Raw genomic sequence first — 21,086 nt, forward strand, 5'->3', positions numbered from 1 at the left:
TCCCAACGCGTACAGACCCAGAGTCCTCAACCATTCCTCATCTGACAAGCTCTTCATTCCAGGGATCATTCTTGTGAACCTCCTCTGGACCATTTCCAAGCCCAGCACATCCTTCCTTAGATACGGAGCCCAAAACTGCTCAAAAAACTTCAAATGGGGCTTTGTGTTCTAGCCCCCTTGACATGAATGCTAACATTGCATTTGCCTTCCTAACTGCTGACTGAACCTGCGCGGAAGAGAATATTGAACATGGACTTCCAAGACCTTTTGTGCTTCTGATTTCCTAAGCTTTTCCCCATTTAGAAAATAGTTTGTGCCTCCTTCCAAAGTACATAACCTCACACTTTTCCACATTGTATTTCATCTGCCACTTGTTTGCCCACTCTCCTAGCCTGTCCAAGTCCTTCTGCAGCCCGCCTGCTTCCTCAATACTACCTGTCCCTCTACAGACCTTTGTATCATCTGCAAACTTAGCAACAGTGCCTTCAGTTCCTTCCTCCAGATCATTAATGTATATTGAGAAAAGTTGTGACCCCAGCACCAAGCCCCGAGGCACACCACTAGTCAGCGGTTGCCATCCTGACAAAGACCCCTTTATCCCCACTCTCTGCCTTCTGCCAGACAGCCAATCCTCTAACCATGCCAAGATCTTACCCTTAACACCATGGGCTCTTAACTTATTTAACAGTCTCCTATGTGGCACCTTGTCAAAGGCCTTCTGGAAATCTAAATGCAACTTGTCCACTGGTTCTCCTTTGTCTAACTTCCTAACAAATGGCTCGATTTACAGCAACCTTAATAATGGTGCAATCAAATGATCTTCTCTTCATTGACTGACTAGTTGAGAAATCTGCCAGGCAATTCTCTACCGTAGCCTACTTTCATTAGTCAGTATCACGTTGGGATTCCACATGTTCCAAGTTTGGTCTTATCGGCAACCTTGTAAATAGGCCCCAAGCTCTTTGCTAACCATACAAGCTTGAAGCAGAAATAGGCCGTATCAAAGGCTCCTGTGGGATAATGGCACCATGATCTGATCATTTTGCGCTGTATATCACGCAAATTCATGAATGGGAATGATGTCCCTTTCAGCCTTTGACCAGTTCCCTTTGGTACATTTGCATATGCAGGAAGGAAGCTACATATGTTAATACACAGGGCCCTGTCCTTTGCAGATGGAAAGAACATATACATGCATTGTACCTGTTTCAGCACAACAAGTGACAGCCATTCATTAACTAATTCTTGGAGCAATGCCTTCACAACCAGGGTCAAGGCCACCTGGTTTCAAATGATGCTTGGCAGTTAACTGTCAGTCACCATCAAATACTGCATTCTCCATGGCAACACCACCAATCAATAATCACAAATCTCACACTATACTTGTTTTTCCCTTATTTAAGTATTCTTACATGACGCCCTTATGAGTTCGAGACACAGCTTCAACATGCCTTTTTTTTTAGGGATGTAAGTCTGGCAACAATAAAGTCTACCCAGATTTCTAACCATCCCAACTCTGCTCCATGCCCCATTGGAACACTTGGCTAACTGCTCAAAATAATGGAGTTCTTTGATTGATGGATATTTAAAAATGTTGGTGCTGAGGTGAAGTAGCCACATCCTGAGCGTAGAAACTTGATTTTATTAGGATACGCTACCTGATGAGTATCGCAGATCTGCAGTCTTAAGACATTTCATGAGCACATGGTCCAACCCCTTAAAATAGAAAGCCCACTTTTGTTGCCACCTTGCTTTAGGAGTGAGATTGATCTGTAGAAAAATAGGACAATATGCATTCCCATCAGGGTCTCCACTTCCTGAACTGCTGAATTTGGTCGTAAGAGACTCCAAAAATAGATGGCAAATATTTAACTGAATGAAAGGAGCTTGTGCAATTAGCACAATCGGTAAACTTTTTCATATTATAAGGATAAATGAACCTGTCTGCAATCTGCTGCTTGAATTCTTTGGAAGTGTGGAACTGCCAAATGATAAAGGTCTGCCCACTTCTCTGCTTTCTCTCTTCCCTTTTCTCCTTCACTGCCATGATATATGGGAACACCTCCAACTACAAGTTTCTTTCCAAGTTAAACAATATCATTGTTCCTTCACTATCACGGTCAAACTCTTGGAACTCCCTCCCTAACAGCACTGTGGGTGTACCTATGTCCCGTGGACTGCAGTGGGCCAAGAAGGCAGCTCAAAACAACTGTTATAGAGTACGTTATTATGCATTATATTTCAAACCATTGTCAATTGTATTATATAAATGCTGTAATGTCATTAGTTATCACTCGTGTATATTAATGTTTCAGCGACTTTTTTGTGGTCAACCACATCTTTTTGGCGATGAGAATAAAATCTTCGAAGACTCCACATGTTCAACAGAAAGTTTTGCTAAATTAACCAACAGTAGACTAGTTGGCAACACCATGGCTATATTTGGGCCGATCAGTCAATTTGTGGAAGAGAACAAGAACTGGACTGAATATGTGGAAAGGTTGAAACCAGTTCTCTTAGCAAATGGGATTGCAGACAAGGCTCGCACGCACTCAATTCCTTCTGGTGTGTATGCGACGAAACCCGACAGGCTAGAGATAAATTTAGCTATACCATGGAAACTGGGATACTTTTCATTTGCAGATTTAGTTACATGTTCAGAATCCCCACAATCCTAAGCCCTCCTTAATTGTACAATCTTACAAATTCCTCACTCATTTTTTTGAAGACTGGACGGTCTATAGCTAACCTTGTTGCTGAATTGCACCAGCTCTCTGAACATTGCGAGCTGTTTTGGAAGATATGCTTCAGGACTGACTAGTTTGTGGCATTAAAGAAGGCAGCATTTACTGGGAGAGGTCACTCTTAAGAAGGCTCGAGAAATTTCTCTTGGCATAGAAATGGCTGCCAATAATGCAAAATGTATTCAGACGACCAATGGTGGCGTGCAGACGAATATATTGCAGCAAGTAAAGAAAGAAGCTGCAACTAAAATGGTGAAGACAATGGAATGTTTCAGGCATGGGAGGGTCACACAGTGCAAATCATTGCAGGTTTCTGGACACTTTGTCACGAGTGCAACAAGAAGGGCCATTTAATGAGTGCCAGGTTGCTAAGAGAAAGTCGAAGACTGAGCAAGGAAATCTCAGTCGATGGTGCATCGCTTAGAAAGCTCACCAGGCAGAGGAGCACTATTACGACGTTAGAGTGAGGGGCCTATTTATGCAACAGTGTAGGTTGATGGACAGAATATCAAGGTGGACATGAACACGGGAGCCGCTGCATCAGTAATTGGAGAGGAGACCTTCAGGCAGATTTGAGGCTCTAAGCAGGCACCAGCCTTTAGGCAGGACTCAACCTTTGGACGTACACCGGTGAGACTATACAATTGATTGAGCGGTCGAGGCAGATATTGCAGCCAAGAAGCAAGCGCACGGTTCCTGGTTGTAAAATGGCATGGACGTAGTCTACAGGCGTGCCTGGCTCAGAAAAATTCAGCTGAACTGGGGTGAGTAAGCACAAGTGACAGGAGACGTCATTCAGAAATATCCTGAGGTAGAGACGAACTGGGTACATTGTAGGGCACTGCAGTTAAGTTCATAGATCCTCCAAGCGACTACTCGCTTTTTCAAACTTGAGGATAGTACTCTGCCCCATGAAAGTCAAAGTGGAGGTAGAGATGCAGCAGCTGCAAAGGCTAGGAATCATTAATCCATTCCATTTCCATGTTTGGCAGCTCCAATTGTTCCTGTGCTTTCCTGTTCTTGTGATGGTATTGTGCGGATAAAAGGTTGTTCAAGTATAATTGTTTGGGTTTTTTTACATATCTTCCAGTCCGGCCATCTTCAGGGGACGATGGACAAACTGTTGAAAGGCATTCCTCACATTGCAATCTAACTGATATGTAATTCCTGGTAAGACTGAGGAGGAGCACCTCAGCAACCTGGATCGAGTTATAAAAGGTTTTCCAAGGTGGGATTGCGTCTGAAGTGAGGTAAATGTATTTTTGGGGGCACCGGTGTGGAGTATAGTCCACAGAGTCACTGCACAAGGCTTATCTCCTGTGGAAGGGAATATTTTGAGTGATTTTTAAGATTGCTCTGGAGCCCAGGAATGTGGCTGAGCTCTGGTCACTTGTGGGTTTGAATAAATTATTATGGGACTTTTTTGCCAGACTTGTTTCCAATGTTGGCTCCACTGTATTTATTACTTCACAAATCAAGTGAGAGTCTGCACAGAAGAATACTTTGAAAGATATGAAAGTGCTGCAGAAATCATAAGTCTGCAAGTCCATTTTGATCCAGACAGGGAATGTATTCTGTCATGCGTTGCCTCGTCCTATAGTGTGGCGGTGGTACCTTTTCAGGTAATAGAAGATGGATCCGAAAAACCCATACTAGAACACCGGCAAAAGCTGAAAAGGAGTATTTGCAATTGGACAAAAGGTCCAGCTATCGTTTTTGCGGTAAGAATATTCCATCAGTAGCTCCATGGTCATTTGTTCACCAGTTCATCATATAAAATGGCACCAATATTTTCTTACTAGAGACTTTCACAATTTCCAGTGAGTGCTAAACAAATTAAGCAGTGCAGGGACAGCTATCTTATTTTGTCACATTTTAAAGATTTCTGATGCAAGGATGGCCATTTAACATAAATGGTGGGTTGAAGCCTTATGTGAGGTGCAAATACGAGTCAAGTGTGTAGGATGGTTGCATATTTTGGTGCTCATTCCACCCCTGATCATTCGCAAATAATGGATGAATTTCATGAGGCCCATCCCAGATGCCTTGAGTGAATGTTTGGCCTAATCTGGACCAGGATAAGTGAAATCCTGTTCTGCATCATAATTTAGCCAGAAGATGGTGCCACTTGCACTATTACATCCTTGGGAATGGCCTTATCACCTTGGTCGAGACTTTGGTGTGGATTTTGCAGATCCTTGCATGGATCACATGATTTTCATCATCGTGTATGCACATTTTAAGTGACTAGACGTATACATGAGCAACTTTACAGTTCCCATTGACAAAGAAAGAAGCTACCCCAAGTCTTTGCAACTCGTGGGTTAGCTGATTCTCTCGTTTATGATAATGGTACAACATTTATGAGCGAGTTGTTCCAAGAGTTTATGCAAAGGAATGGAATACGCTATATACGTATTGTGCCTTTTCATCCAGCTTCAAATGGTTTAGCATAGCAAGCTGTTAAGTCATTGAAGGAAGAATTGAAGAGGATAGCAGGTGATAATTTAGGGACCAGGGTTGTTTCCACCGCAAGTAACTACGGGACCCTCGCCAGCTGAATTATTGATGGATAGAAGACCAAAGTCTCACCTGGATCTGCTACATCTTGATGTCAAAGTAAAAGACCAGTAAAGCAGAAGGAGATATCATTATCATTAAAAGCCGCTGTAACTTGAACGATTGTGATTTTGGCAGTATCCAACGTTGGCTACCTGGAGTTATTCTAAACCAAAGTGGTCCAGTATCTTTGGCAGTGAAATTGGACAATGGAAGAATTGTCTGCAGGCATCAAGATCTTGTTCATCTATGCCACGACTTGGGGACAGGAAAAGTTTCAGATAGCACAGTGGAAATTAAACAACTGTTGGAGCAGGCTTTCCAGTGGACTCGCCTTCTGGAGATGGACACTCATGCACAGATACTCAACCTACTTCTTTGCTCACCAGTTCAGTTGAACTAATAGCATCAGCAGGGTTCTAATTCAATGTTCAGCTATTGCTCCTGTTTGAGTCCATACTGTATTTTAAACTTTGTTATTTTTGCTTATTAAAAAGAGGATTAACTTTAAGACTAATGTTTCAACTACCTTTTTGTGGTCAAGTTACCGCAACCACTTCTTTGGGACAGTTGGGAATGTGGCGACTAGGGGCTTTTCACAGTAAATTCATTTGAAGCCTACTTGAGACAATAAGCGATTTTCATTTCATTTTCAAGTACTGCCCCCACACCACACACACAGCCACACACACACACACACACATGCAGCCAGTAAATCTACTGGGAAAGGTGAAAATCAATATGGGAAAACATAATTTAAAAACTCTCCTGTGACCACAGTAATTTTAAAAACAACTCTCCTGTGGCCACCTCAGGTGCTCAGGCAATATGGGAAAACATAATTTAAAAACAAATGACCTGGTGGCGTATTAATACACAAACTTGTTTACGTCCTTGGGATGGGGCTGGGAGGTCCACACTAATATAAAATGTTATAAATTCTGTAGTTACTGTCTTTTGAAGTTTAAAAATATATCTTGAGTCTGTTTCGATGCTGAAGAGTTGCATTAAGTTGGTCTTGTTTGGATTTGACACCAGAGGCTTGAGTTGAAAGAATATAGTTGCATCCTGTCTCCCCACTTGGTTGTTTTCTGACAACATAATGGGCCATAATTTGCTGTAACAACAATGGTGAGGGTAATGCTACTTGTCGTTATTTATGCATAAATGGTACAACAACTTTTGGTGAGGGACAGATGTGCAGTTAAATGTGAATATCCAAATGTTCCAGTCCAAGTTGCACCATTCTTTCTTGGGTTTGCGAAAGTGACATTTTTGCTGTTTACTTCGTACTGAATGACATGAAGTTGCTATATTTGAACAGTAGATATTTTGCTGTCGTAATTAGCATAAGTACTATTTTTTAAATTTCCAAATATTAATTGCTAATCAATCTCTCTGGCACTGAAAATTATTTTTTATACATGTTCAGTCAATTTCCTTCAAATTTCAAAATTGTACTGAGATTTAAAAGTCAGATTTTAAAATTTGACCCTTTTTTTTTTCTGACTCTTATGTCTCGATTCAATGTTTGTTTCTTCTGCGTAGTTTGCTTTTTGTTCCTGATTAGGCATTTAATTAATCCGCCTATTCGGACCACCTTTTGTTTATTTCCCAATCCTTAAATCTCGTCACCTAAAGCGGTATCCTGGTGTTTGCCTGTTACTTGGACCCTAGAGACCCTGGTTTCTTCAACTTTGGCCAATAAGGATGCAAAGGCATCTCCATTGACAGATTCTTAGATGCTGCTGCTGCAAATTCTGACTCCATATATAATTAACAGTTCAGCTCCTTCTTTCATCACTTCAGTGTACAGAACATTTAGTCAACCTGCATAATTCAGCAGGGGGGCCTCTGAAGTCCGGTTGCTAAAGCAAATCTTTTAAAAGGAATTTTGCCCAGAGACTTATTCCTTCAGGTCAGGAGAGCATAAGTTTTGGCACTGAAGCAATATCTATATACATAATCTAATCTTAATTTTTTGTCTGCAATCGTTCCCAAATAATTGCTGTCATTCTGAATATTCTAGGAGTGGGCCATTTCCTCAGGAATGTGGCTAGTTTTCAAGAGTGAATTTAGAGCCACCTGGAGAACCAGGACGATGGGACTGTCTTGGTGTCAAAATATTCTTGAAGCAAATAATCACGTTTGAGGACTTCCTTCATAAAGAATTAAAATTGCTTAAATTGCACCATGTATGTTTTATGCCATTCAAATATAATAAATTCATATTTAGTCTTCTGTTAAAACTGCTATAAAATGCTGATGTGTATAATAGATATTACTTTGATTGTTCAATGTCTTTTTTTCAGTAATTTAACTTTTATTTGCCTGCATTCAACAGTCTCTTTTTCTTTTCAGTATTTAGGACAACTCACTTCAGTGCCTGGGTACCTGAATCCATCCAGTCGAACTGAGATATTGCACTTGTTGGATAATGCAAGAGTGAGTAATGCTATGTAAATGGGTAATGTTTGGGATGGTTACTTAGAAATAAAGCTAGGTCTACCTTGAAAGTCAAGGCTTGGGATTTTGAGCCAGTCTTGTTAAATCATGACTCAACACATAAACAAAGATGTTCTGTTGTGACCCTAGTAGGTGTTTGGTTTTACCAGTAGATAGAATACTGGCAATAATAAACCACACTAAATTTCAACCTGGTTAAAAAGTACTTAAAAGATTACAAACGTCTAAGATTTGTTAAATTAGATGGTTGTGACTAAGATTTATCATGTATTGCTTGATGAACTTTTTTTAAATTGCTTTTCTTTGCCTCCTAAGGGGCATTGACACCTTGCAGGGATGTGGTTCCAGACTGGACTGGGCCATTATTTATCGTGTGATGTGTCATTGCGCTGTTTAGTCCCAAGGTGCATTGCAAATCAGCTCCACTATAGTAGATGGTGATGTGTCCACAGTCATTGAATGAATAGCTGTCCAGATTGAAAACACTTTCTTTTTGCTATCACCCATAGATGTTAAGGGAGTGGCCCACTCAACCCTTCACGCCTGTTCCATGATACATTAACCAATACGTGATCTGTTCCTCAACTTTGTTTACACATCTTTCATTTGTATCCTTTGAACCCCTTGACTATTTTTTTAAAACTATCAACCTTGTTCCTAAATTCCAAATGAGTTAGCTTTCACTGCCTTTTTTTTTGGGAGGGAATTCCAGACTTTCGTTATGCCTGGTATGAAAGAGTGTTAACTGATTTTACTCTTGAATAGACTAACACTAATTAAAATTGCCTGCTTATTTCACGAGAGAAAACAGCTTCTCTATGTACTGGAAATTTGTTTAACTTAAAGCAACTCAATGAGATTACAATGAAGCCAATCCTCAATTAAAACCCAGATATTATGATTAATCTGCATTGTACCTCATCCACAGCCAGTATATCCTTCCTGAATGCAGTACTCAAGATGCCTGACCATAGCACTGTACACCTGAAGCATAACTTTGCTTTAATATACAATACTTGTGATACAGGGTTCAGAATACATGGTGGGTGAATTGACCCTCCACTTCACAGGCTTGTGAAAAATCAAAGACTGAGGTGAAAAAGTTCAAAATAATGAAAGAAAGGTTGATTCTGAACATAACACTGCAACCTCACCAGTCTGAAACTTCGAAATCCAGAAATACCAGTTATCAGAATTTCTTCAGCTGCCCCTGCGTTTCACAGGCTTGGTCCCAGTGGATCAATGATTTAAAGAGGAGTGGTTGTTAAACTTTGCTGCGTTTCTGCTGTTTGTGCCTTTTGTATCTAATCCAATGATCACCCTCACCATCTCTATCCTCTTGCAACCAGGTGTCTGTACTGTGGCGTGCTTCTGAATTTTAATGCATTTCCCTCCTTCGACAGTCTGGGCTGTTATTGGTTGAGTTATTTTAATTGCATTGTGCGCTGCTGTGTCTCAATCGAAATATGTTCCTTTTAATCGTACTCTGTCCCAGCTCCCAACCAGTCATTGACTATTACAAGGTTACTTCCAATTCTATATGTACAAATCTGTCATACATGTTCTGGGAAGTCCCAATAGATGCTCCCATGACAGTGGTAGTGGTCTCTTCAAAAAGAACTCCATTAGACTAGGTAAACATGACCTAGCCTTCCAAGTTCACACTGACTGATCAGCTAAGACTTTTAAGTGCTCAGTCAATCTATCACTCACCATTCCACACAGCTGACACTTAAACTGAGGTATATAATTTCCTGCTTTCTCCCTCTACTTAAATAGGGAACTCCCTCCCTAACTGCACAGTGGGTATACCTACAACTCAAGGACTGCAGCGGTTCAAGAAGGCAACTCACCACCACCTTCTGAAGGATGACTAGAGATTGGCAATAAATTCTGGCGACGCCCACATCCTGTAAACGAATAAAAAAAGTAATGTCTTCATTTTCCTATCCTCAGTAAAATTCACAAATGGAAAATTATGAAAAGTGAAATTTTCTGTATTAAATTTGAATCCGTTCCTCCCCTAGCCTTTGCTAGCTCATGCTGCTGTTATTTTGCTCTCTTACTGTGAAATGGATACAAGTGTGCCATTTCTTTATTACCTTCGTATCCTGTGCATCTGTGTTTAATAGGCCCACCTTCTCTCCCTTCCCCACCACCACTATTTTTAAATAAATATGACATCTGTTGATTATGTCCCTTGCAAGTCTTTTTTGTAGCCCTCATTACTTTCTATCCGTTTTTGGCTTTCCCAGTTTGCTGAGTCTTCAATTTTTTTAGTTTTGTGCAAACCTTTCTTTTCAACTTGATACTGATTCCTACCTTTGTTAAATATGTTTGCTTAACTGCACCTGTGGATCATTTATGATCCAATTACTAATTTTGATCTGTACAAAAAAACTTCCTTAAATTTCCTACTGATGCACATTGATGTTCAGCCCAGATTATTGGGTCAATTTATTCTTGTAGCTTTTGCAGTTTTTTCCTAAATATAAAAATCTTAACCCCTCAGAATTTGATATCAAGACAATTATCATACCACATGAATAACCTGCTTAAGATTATTGAATAATTCAATTATTTACTTGACTGTAAATAGCGTTATTCCTGACTTCTTCTAAAATACGTTGTATTCGGGAGAGTTCTCTGGAATGTTCTTTATGCTTTTACTTTGCTTCTCAATCTTACTCCCTCCCCAGCATGCAGCTTTGCTACTGTCAGAAGAAATGTAGATGACTCCGATCTGCGTTTTCTCATCCTTTCTATTACTTTGTACCGTCCATGCTGTTGCCACCGGCATTTGATCTTTACTAATATTCTGTTCCTATGCTACAGTTGTTTTTCATCAACATTACTGCCACTTTCTTAAGCTCCTATAGCGTGGAAAATTTAGGTTCCAATCATACCTACCTTTTAGCCAGGTCCCTGATTTAGCTATTATATTTTCTTTCCGCTGAATATATGCTTCTAGCTCACTTGTTTTATTTCTTTTGTGAAGTTCATAACCTTTACTTCAGTACAAGTTCCCACTCTACCCTTCTGCCTTGATGTACTGCCTTTATTTTCAACTTGGGTACATGTTTGTTGCTGATTTTCTGTACATGGCCATATAAACAATTTACTTTCTTTGTAGCATGTGTGGCATATAAGGAAAGTAGGAAGGAACTTAAGCAAGGAGTCAGGAGGGCTAGAAGGGGTCATGAAAAGTCATTGGCAAATAGGGTTAAGGAAAATCCCAAGGCTTTTTACACTTACATAAAAAGCAAGAGGGTAGCCAGGGAAAGGGTTGGCCCACTGAAAGATAGGCAAGGGAATCTATGTGTGGAGCCAGAGGAAATGGGCGAGGTACTAAATGAATACTTTGCATCAGTATTCACCAAAGAGAAGGAATTGGTAGATGTTGAGTCTGGAGAAGGGGGTGTAGATAGCCTGGGTCACATTGTGATCCAAAAAGACGAGGTGTTGGGTGTCTTAAAAAATATTAAGGTAGATAAGTCCCCAGGGCCTGATGGGATCTACCCCAGAATACTGAAGGAGGCTGGAGAGGAAATTGCTGAGGCCTTGACAGAAATCTTTGGATCCTCGCTGTCTTCAGGGGATGTCCCGGAGGACTGGAGAATAGCCAATGTTGTTCCTCTGTTTAAGAAGGGTAGCAAGGATAATCCCGGGAACTACAGGCCGGTGAGCCTTACTTCAGTGGTAGGGAAATTACTGGAGAGAATTCTTCGAGACAGGATCTACTCCCATTTGGAAGCAAATGGACGTATTAGTGAGAGGCAGCACGGTTTTGTGAAGGGGAGGTCGTGTCTCACTAACTTGATAGAGTTTTTCGAGGAGGTCACTAAGATGATTGATGCAGGTAGGGCAGTGGATGTTGTCTACATGGACTTCAGTAAGGCCTTTGACAAGGTCCCTCATGGTAGACTAGTACAAAAGGTGAAGTCACACGGGATCAGGGGTGAGCTGGCAAGGTGGATTCAGAACTGGCTAGGCCATAGAAGGCAGAGGGTAGCAATGGAGGGATGCTTTTCTAATTGGAGGGCTGTGACCAGTGGTGTTCCACAGGGATCAGTGCTGGGACCTTTGCTGTTTGTAGTATATATAAATGATTTGGAGGAAAATGTAACTGGTCTGATTAGTAAGTTTGCAGACGACACAAAGGTTGGTGGAATTGCGGATAGCGATGAGGACTGTCTGAGGATACAGCAGGATTTAGGTTGTCTGGAGACTTGGGCGGAGAGATGGCAGATGGAGTTTAATCCGGACAAATGTGAGGTAATGCATTTTGGAAGGGCTAATGCAGGTAGGGAATATACAGTGAATGGTAGAACCCTCAAGAGTATTGAAAGTCAAAGAGATCTAGGAGTACAGGTCCACAGGTCATTGAAAGGGGCAACACAGGTGGAGAAGGTAGTCAAGAAGGCATACGGCATGCTTGCCTTCATTGGACGGGGCATTGAGTATAAGAATTGGCAAGTCATGTTGCAGCTGTATAGAACCTTAGTTAGGCCACACTTGGAGTATAGTGTTCAATTCTGGTCGCCACACTACCAGAAGGATGTGGAGGCTTTAGAGAGGGTGCAGAAGAGATTTACCAGAATGTTGCCTGGTATGGAGGGCATAAGCTATGAGGAGCGATTGAATAAACTCGGTTTGTTCTCTCTGGAACGAAGGAGGTTGAGGGGCGACCTGATAGAGGTCTACAAAATTATGAGGGGCATAGACAGAGTGGATAGTCAGAGGCTTTTCCCCAGGGTAGAGGGGTCAATTACTAGGGGGCATAGGTTTAAGGTGAGAGGGGCAAGGTTTAGAGTAGATGTACGAGGCAAGTTTTTTACGCAGAGGGTAGTGGGTGCCTGGAACTCGCTACCGGAGGAGGTAGTGGAAGCAGGGACGATAGGGACATTTAAGGGGCATCTTGACAAATATATGAATAGGATGGGAATAGAAGGATACGGACCCAGGAAGTGTAGAAGATTGTAGTTTAGTCGGGCAGTATGGTCGGCGCGGGCTTGGAGGGCCGAAGGGCCTGTTCCTGTGCTGTACATTTCTTTGTTCTTTGTTCTTTGTAGTGCGATGATTTCATTACTTCCTATGAAATGATCCTGCTTTTGGAGTATTTGTTCACCTTGTCCACTCTTTTCCCCCCCCCCCCATTTCCTTCAGCTCGTGTCACGGCTAAGAATGCTTAAAAGTGTTTATTACTGATTTGATTTCTATGGTTCAGTTTACTTGATAAACCTGCTGACTTTTGGGGAGACTGACATGTTAGTGATGAGTTGAAAGTGCTACCAACTAATGCTCTGACTGCCCACTTGGGTAGATGTAAAATATACTTTCAAAATAACGGAATTCTCCTCGTGGTGTAACTCACATTTTATCCCTCGACCGATATCATTATAGAACATAGAACAATACAGCGCAGTACAGGCCCTTCGGCCCACGATGTTGCACCGAAACAATAGCCATTCAACCTACACTATGCCATTATCATCCATATGTTTATCCAATAAACTTTTAAATGCCCTCAATGTTGGCGAGTTCACTACTGTAGCAGGTAGGGCATTCCACGGCCTCACTACTCTTTGCGTAAAGGACCTACCTCTGACCTCTGTCCTATATCTATTACCCCTCAGTTTAAAGTTATGTCCCCTCGTGCCAGCCATTTCCATCCGCGGGAGAAGGCACTCACTGTCCACCCTATCCAACCCCCTGATCATTTTGTATGCCTCTATTAAGTCTCCCCTTAACCTTCTTCTCTCCAACGAAAACAACCTCAAGTCCATCAGCCTTTCCGCATAAGATTTTCCCTCCATACCAGGCAACATCCTGGTAAATCTCCTCTGCACCCGCTCCAAAGCCTCCACGTCCTTCCTATAATGCGGTGACCAGAACTGTACGCAATACTCCAAATGCGGCCGTACCAGAGTTCTGTACAGCTGCAACATGACCTCCCGACTCCGGAACTCAATCCCTCTACCAATAAAGGCCAACACTCCATAGGCCTTCTTCACAACCCTATCAACCTGGGTAGCAACTTTCAGGGATCTATGTACATGGACACCTAGATCCCTCTGCTCATCCACACTTTCAAGAACTTTACCATTAGCCAAATATTCCGCATTCCTGTTATTCCTTCCAAAGTGAATCACCTCACACTTCTCTACATTAAACTCCATTTGCCACCTCTCGGCCCAGCTCTGCAGCTTATCTATATCCCTCTGTAATCTGCTACATCCTTCCACACTATCGACAACACCACCGACTTTAGTATCGTCTGCAAATTTACTCACCCACCCTTCTGCGCCTTCCTCTAGGTCATTGATAAAAATGACAAACAGCAACGGCCCCAGAACAGATCCTTGTGGTACTCCACTTGTGACTGTACTCCATTCTGAACATTTCCCATCAACCACCACCCTCTGTCTTCTTTCAGCTAGCCAATTTCTGATCCACATCTCTAAATCACCCTCAATCCCCAGCCTCCGTATTTTTTGCAATAGCCTACCGTGGGGAACCTTATCAAACGCTTTGCTGAAATCCATATACACCACATCAACTGCTCTACCCTCGTCTACCTGTTCAGTCACCTTATCAAAGAACTCTAAGGTTTGTGAGGCATGACCTACCCTTCACAAAGCCATGCTGACTATCCCTGATCATATTATTCCTATCTAGATGATTATAAATCTTGTCTCTTATAATCCCCTCCAAGACTTTACCCACTACAGACGTGAGGCTCACCGGCCTATAGTTGCCGGGGTTGTCTCTGCTCCCCTTTTTTGAACAAAGGGACCACATTTGCTGTCCTCCAGTCCTCTGGCACTATTCCTGTAGCCAATGATGACATAAAAATCAAAGCCAAAGGTCCAGCAATCTCTTCCCTGGCCTCCCATAGAATCCTAGGACAAATCCCATCAGGTCCCGGGGACTTATCTATTTTCAGCCTGTCCAGAATTGCCAACACCTCTTCCCTACGTACCTCAATGCCATCTATTCTATTAGCCTGGGGCTCAGCATTCTCCTCCACAACATTATCTTTTTCCTGAGTGAATACTGACGAAAAATATTCATTTAGTATCTCGCCTATCTCTTCAGACTCCACACACAATTTCCCATCCCTGTCCTTGACTGGTCCTACTCTTTCCCTAGTCATTCGCTTATTCCTGACATACCTATAGAAAGCTTTTGGGTTTTCCTTGATCCTTCCTGCCAAATACTTCTCATGTCCCCTCCTTGCTCGTCTTAGCTCTCTCTTTAGATCCTTCCTCGCTACCTTGTAACTATCCATCGCCCCAACCGAAACTTCACACTTCATCTTCACATAGGCCTCCTTCTTCCTCTTAACAAGAGATTCCACTTCCTTGGTAAACCACGGTTCCCTCGCTCGACGCCTTCCTCCCTGTCTGACCGGTACATACTTATCAAGAACACGCAGTAGCTGATCCTTGAACAAGCCCCACTTATCCAGTGTGCCCAACACTTGCAGCCTACTTCTCCACCTTATCCCCCCCAAGTCATGTCTAATGGCATCATAATTGCCCTTCCCCCAGCTATAACTCTTGCCCTGCGGTGTATACTTATCCCTTTCCATCATTAACGTAAACGTCACCGAATTGTGGTCACTGTCCCCAAAGTGCTCTCCTACCTCCAAATCCAACACCTGGCCTGGTTCATTACCCAAAACCAAATCCAACGTGGCCTCGCCTCTTGTTGGCCTGTCAACATATTGTTTCAGGAAACCCTCCTGCACACACTGTACAAAAAACGACCCATCTATTGTACTCAAACTATATCTTTTCCAGTCAATATTTGGAAAGTTAAAATCTCCCATAATAACTACCCTGTTACTTTCGCTCATATCCAGAATCATCTTCGCCATCCTTTCCTCTACATCCCTAGAACTATTAGGAGGCCTATAAAAAACTCCCAACAGGGTGACCTCTCCTTTCCTGTTTCTAACTTCAGCCCATACTACCTCGGCAGAAGAGTCCCCATCTAGCATCCTCTCCGCCACCGTAATACTGCTCTTGACTAGCAGCGCCACACCTCCCCCTCTTTTGCCTCCTTCTCTGAGCTTACTAAAACACCTAAACCCCGGAACCTGCAACATCCATTCCTGTCCCTGCTCTATCCATGTCTCCGAAATGGCCACAACATCGAAGTCCCAGGTACCAACCCACGCTGCCAGTTCCCCTACCTTGTTTCGTATACTCCTGGCATTGAAGTAGACACACTTCAAACCACCTACCTGAACACTGGCCCCCTCCTGCGATGTCAAATCTGTGCTCCTGACCTCTATACTCTCATTCTCCCTTACCCTAAAACTACAATCCAGGTTCCCATGCCCCTGCTGCATTAGTTTAAACCCCCCCAAAGAGCACTAACAAATCTCCCCACCAGGATATTTGTGCCCCTCAGGTTCAGATGTAGACCATCCTGTCTGTAGAGGTCCCACCTTCCCCAGAAAGAGCCCCAGTTATCCAAAAATCTGAATCCCTCCCGCCTGCACCATCCCTGTAGCCACGTGTTTAAATGCTCTCTCTCCTTATTCCTCATCTCACTATCACGTGGCACGGGCAACAACCCAGAGATAACAACTCTGTTTGTTCTAGTTCTGAGCTTCCATCCTAGCTCCCTGAAAGCCTGCCTGACATCCTTGTCCCCTTTCCTACCTATGTCGTTGGTGCCAATGTGGACCACGACTTGGGGCTGCTCCCCCTCCCCCCTAAGGACCCGGAAAACACGATCCGAGACATCACGTACCCTTGCACCTGGGAGGCAACATACCAAACGTGAGTCTCTCACGCTCCCACAAAATCTCCTATCTGTGCCCCTGACTATAGAGTCCCCAATTACTAATGCTCTGCTCCTCTCCCCCCTTCCCTTCTGAGCAACAGGGACAGACTCCGTGCCAGAGGCCCGTACCCCATGGCTTATCCCTGGTAAGTCGTCCCCCCCACAAGTATCCAAAGCGGTATACTTGTTTCTCAGGGGTACGACCGCAGGGGATCCCTGCACTGACTGCTTTTTCCCAGTCCCTCTTACAGTTACCCACCTATCTCCAATCTTTGGTGTAACTAATTCCCTGAAGCTGCTATCTATGACCCCTTCTGCCTCCCGAATGATCCGAAGTTCTTCCAACTCCAGCTCCAGTTCCCTAACTCGGTCTTGGAGGAGCTGGAGATGGCAGCACTTCCTGCAGGTAAAATCAGCAGGGACACTAACTGCATCCCTCACCTCAAACATCCTGCAGGAGGAACATTGCACTCCCTTCCCTGCCATTCCTCTAACTTTCTACCAAGATCTGGCTAAAATATAATAATATAATAAAATATGGTACTTACCTCAGTCCAATGGGTTTTATTATTAGGTTAGAGGAGGAGGGTGGGTGGGAGACACTACACGTGTAGTGTCTCGGGTTTCCTCTCCACCAGAATTTATTGGGGAGGGTCTTCCCAGACGTCCGCGGGTCGACTTCTTGTTCCCGCCTAAAAAACTAATTTAAAATTTAAAAAAATTATAACGGGTCATTTGATCTTGTTGTTCGTGGGGTCCTGCTATGTGTGGCTGCTGCAATTCCTATATATTTTGATAGTACCTAAAACCTGGCTGTGGAATGCTTTCGATAATCTTGAGGTTATGTAAGACACTGGAGAAATAAGTTCTTAAAAATCATGTTTCTGATCTAGTCAATTTAAATATAAGAATATTTTTGGAATTTTACGGAATGTAATCTTAACACCTGAAGTTGCCTTCACTATGGTGATATTAAGAGCCAACTATAATTTGTGCTGTAACTGCTGACATTGGTAACTTATTTAAAACTAGCTCTTCAGCAGAAATTGTCTTGTCAGATGTAGCTTGTCCTTGGAAAATTTACTTCAAGTAATGCCATCCTATTAATAAGTGATATATCTTTTTTAGAAGGCACATCAGCTTCCAGGGCCGCTAACACCAGAACAAGATGCAGTGATTAGTGTGTCCGCATACAATATTAAACTGGTATGGCGAGATGGAGAAGACATTATCCTCAGAGTTCCAATCCATGACATTGCAGCAGTCTCGTACATCAGAGATGATTCCCTTCACCTGGTCATTTTCAAAACTGGTAAGTTGCAGTGTATTGGTTGTCATTCATCCTGGTTTTTAGGGCAGAAAAATGTGCCTTGTAAAAAATCTTTCACACCTGCATAGTTGGGTTATGTGAAAAGATACAAAGTTGAATAAGTCCTGCTATTTGTCACAAACCAATAGCTAAATTTATAAGTGGAAAGGGCATTTTAAAAAGCAATATCACTTGCACATAATTCAATATCTTAATGTTACTGAAAAGTGAAGCAACCACATTTCTTTCTGCTGGCTTTGATTTCCAGTCAGTGAAATGTTTTCCCCAATCCTCATTAATTTCCGTTTTGTTAAAGCTCCTTAGTGCCTCATCCTATCAAATACAGGATGTCGATGTTATTTACTCTCACCTTCTTCTCTTCCTGTCCTTGAATGCAGTTTTTCTTTTTGCCTGCATGAAGGCTTTAATGGGGTCTAGATACAGATAGCCCTGACGGAACCAAACTGAACATCTGTGAATGGGGTTCTGGCAAGTTGCATTTCATAGTACTGTAAAAGACACCTTCTACATGATTCTGCTGATTATTGGGAACAGGTGGGAATTGCAGAAGTTGGATTTTTTTTTTGGTTTCCTTTATTGTTGGGTAGATGCCAGAACTGTAGCTGTACTGGAACAGCTTAGCTGGAGGCGCAGCTAGTTCTGGAGTAAAGGTCTTCGGTATAGCTGGGATGTTGCCACACTTGAGGCCTTCAGTAAATGCACTGCAGCTCGCAAATTCTTTATCATGTAGAATGAATTGAGTTGGCTGATCATTATTATCTATGATGAGTATCTCAGGGTCGCCCAGACAAGGATTATTCACTGAATATTTCTGGAAGATGTTTGTGAATGCTTCACTCTTTTTTTGTACTTGTGTGATGGGCTTTGAGAGTGAGATATTTAGTAGGCCATCTCTTCCTGTTAGTTTCTTAATTGCTCGCCATTCACGACTTGATATGGCAGGACTGTAGAACTTTGTTTTGACAGTGATGGCATCCAAAAACCACACGTATGCTGAGGCCACCCAGCTGTACACCTCTGGAACCCTCTCGACCCCTTCACTGCCTCTAATTTTTCATGCTGCTTTACTGATGTCCAGTTTTGGATGAACAGAAATTTCCTACAGTTAATATGAGAAGGTCAAAACTCCTTGAAACCAACCTTGGATCAGGCTTTTGATCACTCCTGATACTTTCTTGTGATTTGGTGTCAGATTTTCATGATCAATCCTGTGCAGCCTTAGTACATTAAAGCGGCAGACAAATCCAAATGTTGATATATTGGTTGTGAGAATCGCTTGACTCTTTCACATTCCAGAACACACCTTCCTACTCTGGGCATGCAGTTCTAAATGGCTTGTCGAAAGCGGGTTTCTGCCTGGCTTGATGGTGCTGGAAGAGTGGGGAATATACTATGCCATGAGATTGATAAAATGCAATATTGTTGGCTTCATGGATGCCCAGTTTTTAGCCACTAGATCCTTTTCTTTCCCATCCCACCTGTCATGTGGCACTCCATGCTGTAATCGAGGATGTCCTCCGTATTAAGAAGGTACTTAGTCTTGACTGTACAGTGGTCAATCTTATCAATTAGATACATTAGCAGACAGATTGGCGAAGACAAAGTCAAGTAGATTATTCCCTCATGTTCTTTCTCTTGCCTGCCAGTTATGTCTTTCAGAGCTGCCAGCGCAGTTGATGTGTATATTGTAGTAGTACTTTGTCTTTTGGAGTCCAAACTTGGATGCAAGGTTTGTTGAGTGAGCTGTTAATCGTGGTGATAAGCAGTTGCTTTTGGACTGGAGGAAAGTATACAGTGGCGTTACCCAAGGGTCAGTACAGGAGCCACTGATTTTCTTGATGTATACTAATGGCATACACTTGGATGTCTTTGAAGTGACACAATTTTGAGAGTACAGATGTCTTTCAAGTGACGCAATTTTGAGAGTACTGAGAGTGACAGGCTGATGAAATGGGCGGACATGTAACAGATGACATTTCATTCCTCTCCTTAAATCTATCATTTCACACGTCTCGGCAACGGTGAGCATATTAGAGTGCTTTGTGAATAGATGCTAAATTGGGAAGAGAAAAAGGGAGATGCTTTTTTTTCCGACCAATAACTGGCAAGTGCCCCTAAGCTAGAAGTCTGTAACTTGCTACCATTTTACTAAATACTAGCTAGTTAACTCATTTAAGATTAGACCGACATGGGCAGTGGTGTACCTTGACTGCAATGTGTGGGTATCTGTGGAATGCAATGCAGTCTGGACAGATAAATGTTTGCAGCTTGAGCAACTTCTGCTCCCAAGTTGCTTAGCCAGAAGGCAGGAAGGGAGTGCTACCTGGACACTTTGGTGGAGTTGATCGGTGATCAGGGACAGGTGGGTGTGACTGCCCAGGTATACAAATCTAACATGTAGTGAATGAGAAGCCTCAGCTCTTGCCTTTGACCTACTGATACAAGGTGCTCCTCACTGTGTGGAGACTGCAGGGAGGTTCAAATCCCACCATGGCAGATAGTGAAATTTGAAATCAATAAAAAATCTGGAATTAAAAGTCTAATGATGACCATGAAACCATTGTCATAATATTCATCTGGCAGAAAATATGATAATACAATTGACTTTCATTTTAAGTTTGAAATGCCCCCCCCAAAAAGTTTGAAATGCCCAAAACTAGCAAACGTTGATTGGACAAATGGAATAAAATGGCAGTAAATTAAAATGTTGGATCTCCCTCCAGGCCCTAGCCATGGCGGCACTCCCAGCCACACCCAAAAAGCATTTCAACCAGCCCAGTTGTGGTAGCAACACTCCAGTCGTGGAATCAACTGCAAAAACGGCAGGGTAACAATGCTGGACGAGCTGACAGAAAGATTTCAACTAGCAGGTGGCAATGAATTCAGATACCTACAGCTTAAAAATTTCTGCGAAAAGAAACAAGGACATACCCATGACCGCCACGACAGTCCCTACTAGAGGAATTGCTGGATGCAAACATTTTAGGTAAAGGGAACTGAAGCGACGTGTACGAACGACTGATAAGAGGGACCGACACCCAACTGGACGAGACAAGGGAAAAGTGGGAGGAGGACTTGGGGTTCGAAATAGGGTGGGGATTCTGGAGTGACGCACTGCACAGGGTCAAACCCACCTCCACATGTTACGAGGCTTAGCCTAACGCTAATCAAGGGGAACAAATTGATAC

The 21,086-nt window shown here is 42.6% G+C and overlaps 1 protein-coding gene across 3 annotated transcripts in view; it reads left to right on the forward strand.

Moving 5' to 3' along the window:
• Positions 1 to 21,086, forward strand: part of ccm2 (CCM2 scaffold protein) — a 151,130-nt gene that overhangs the window by 66,750 nt on the left and 63,294 nt on the right. For all 3 annotated transcript variants that reach the window (XM_072499049.1, XM_072499047.1, XM_072499048.1), the window contains 2 exons: positions 7,665 to 7,748; positions 17,697 to 17,880. In XM_072499049.1, coding sequence (XP_072355150.1) covers positions 7,665 to 7,748; positions 17,697 to 17,880 — 268 coding nt within the window. The remainder of the gene's footprint in view (positions 1 to 7,664; positions 7,749 to 17,696; positions 17,881 to 21,086) is intronic.

This window comes from Scyliorhinus torazame, chromosome 4 (assembly GCF_047496885.1).
Source record: "Scyliorhinus torazame isolate Kashiwa2021f chromosome 4, sScyTor2.1, whole genome shotgun sequence".
NCBI lineage: Eukaryota > Metazoa > Chordata > Chondrichthyes > Carcharhiniformes > Scyliorhinidae > Scyliorhinus > Scyliorhinus torazame.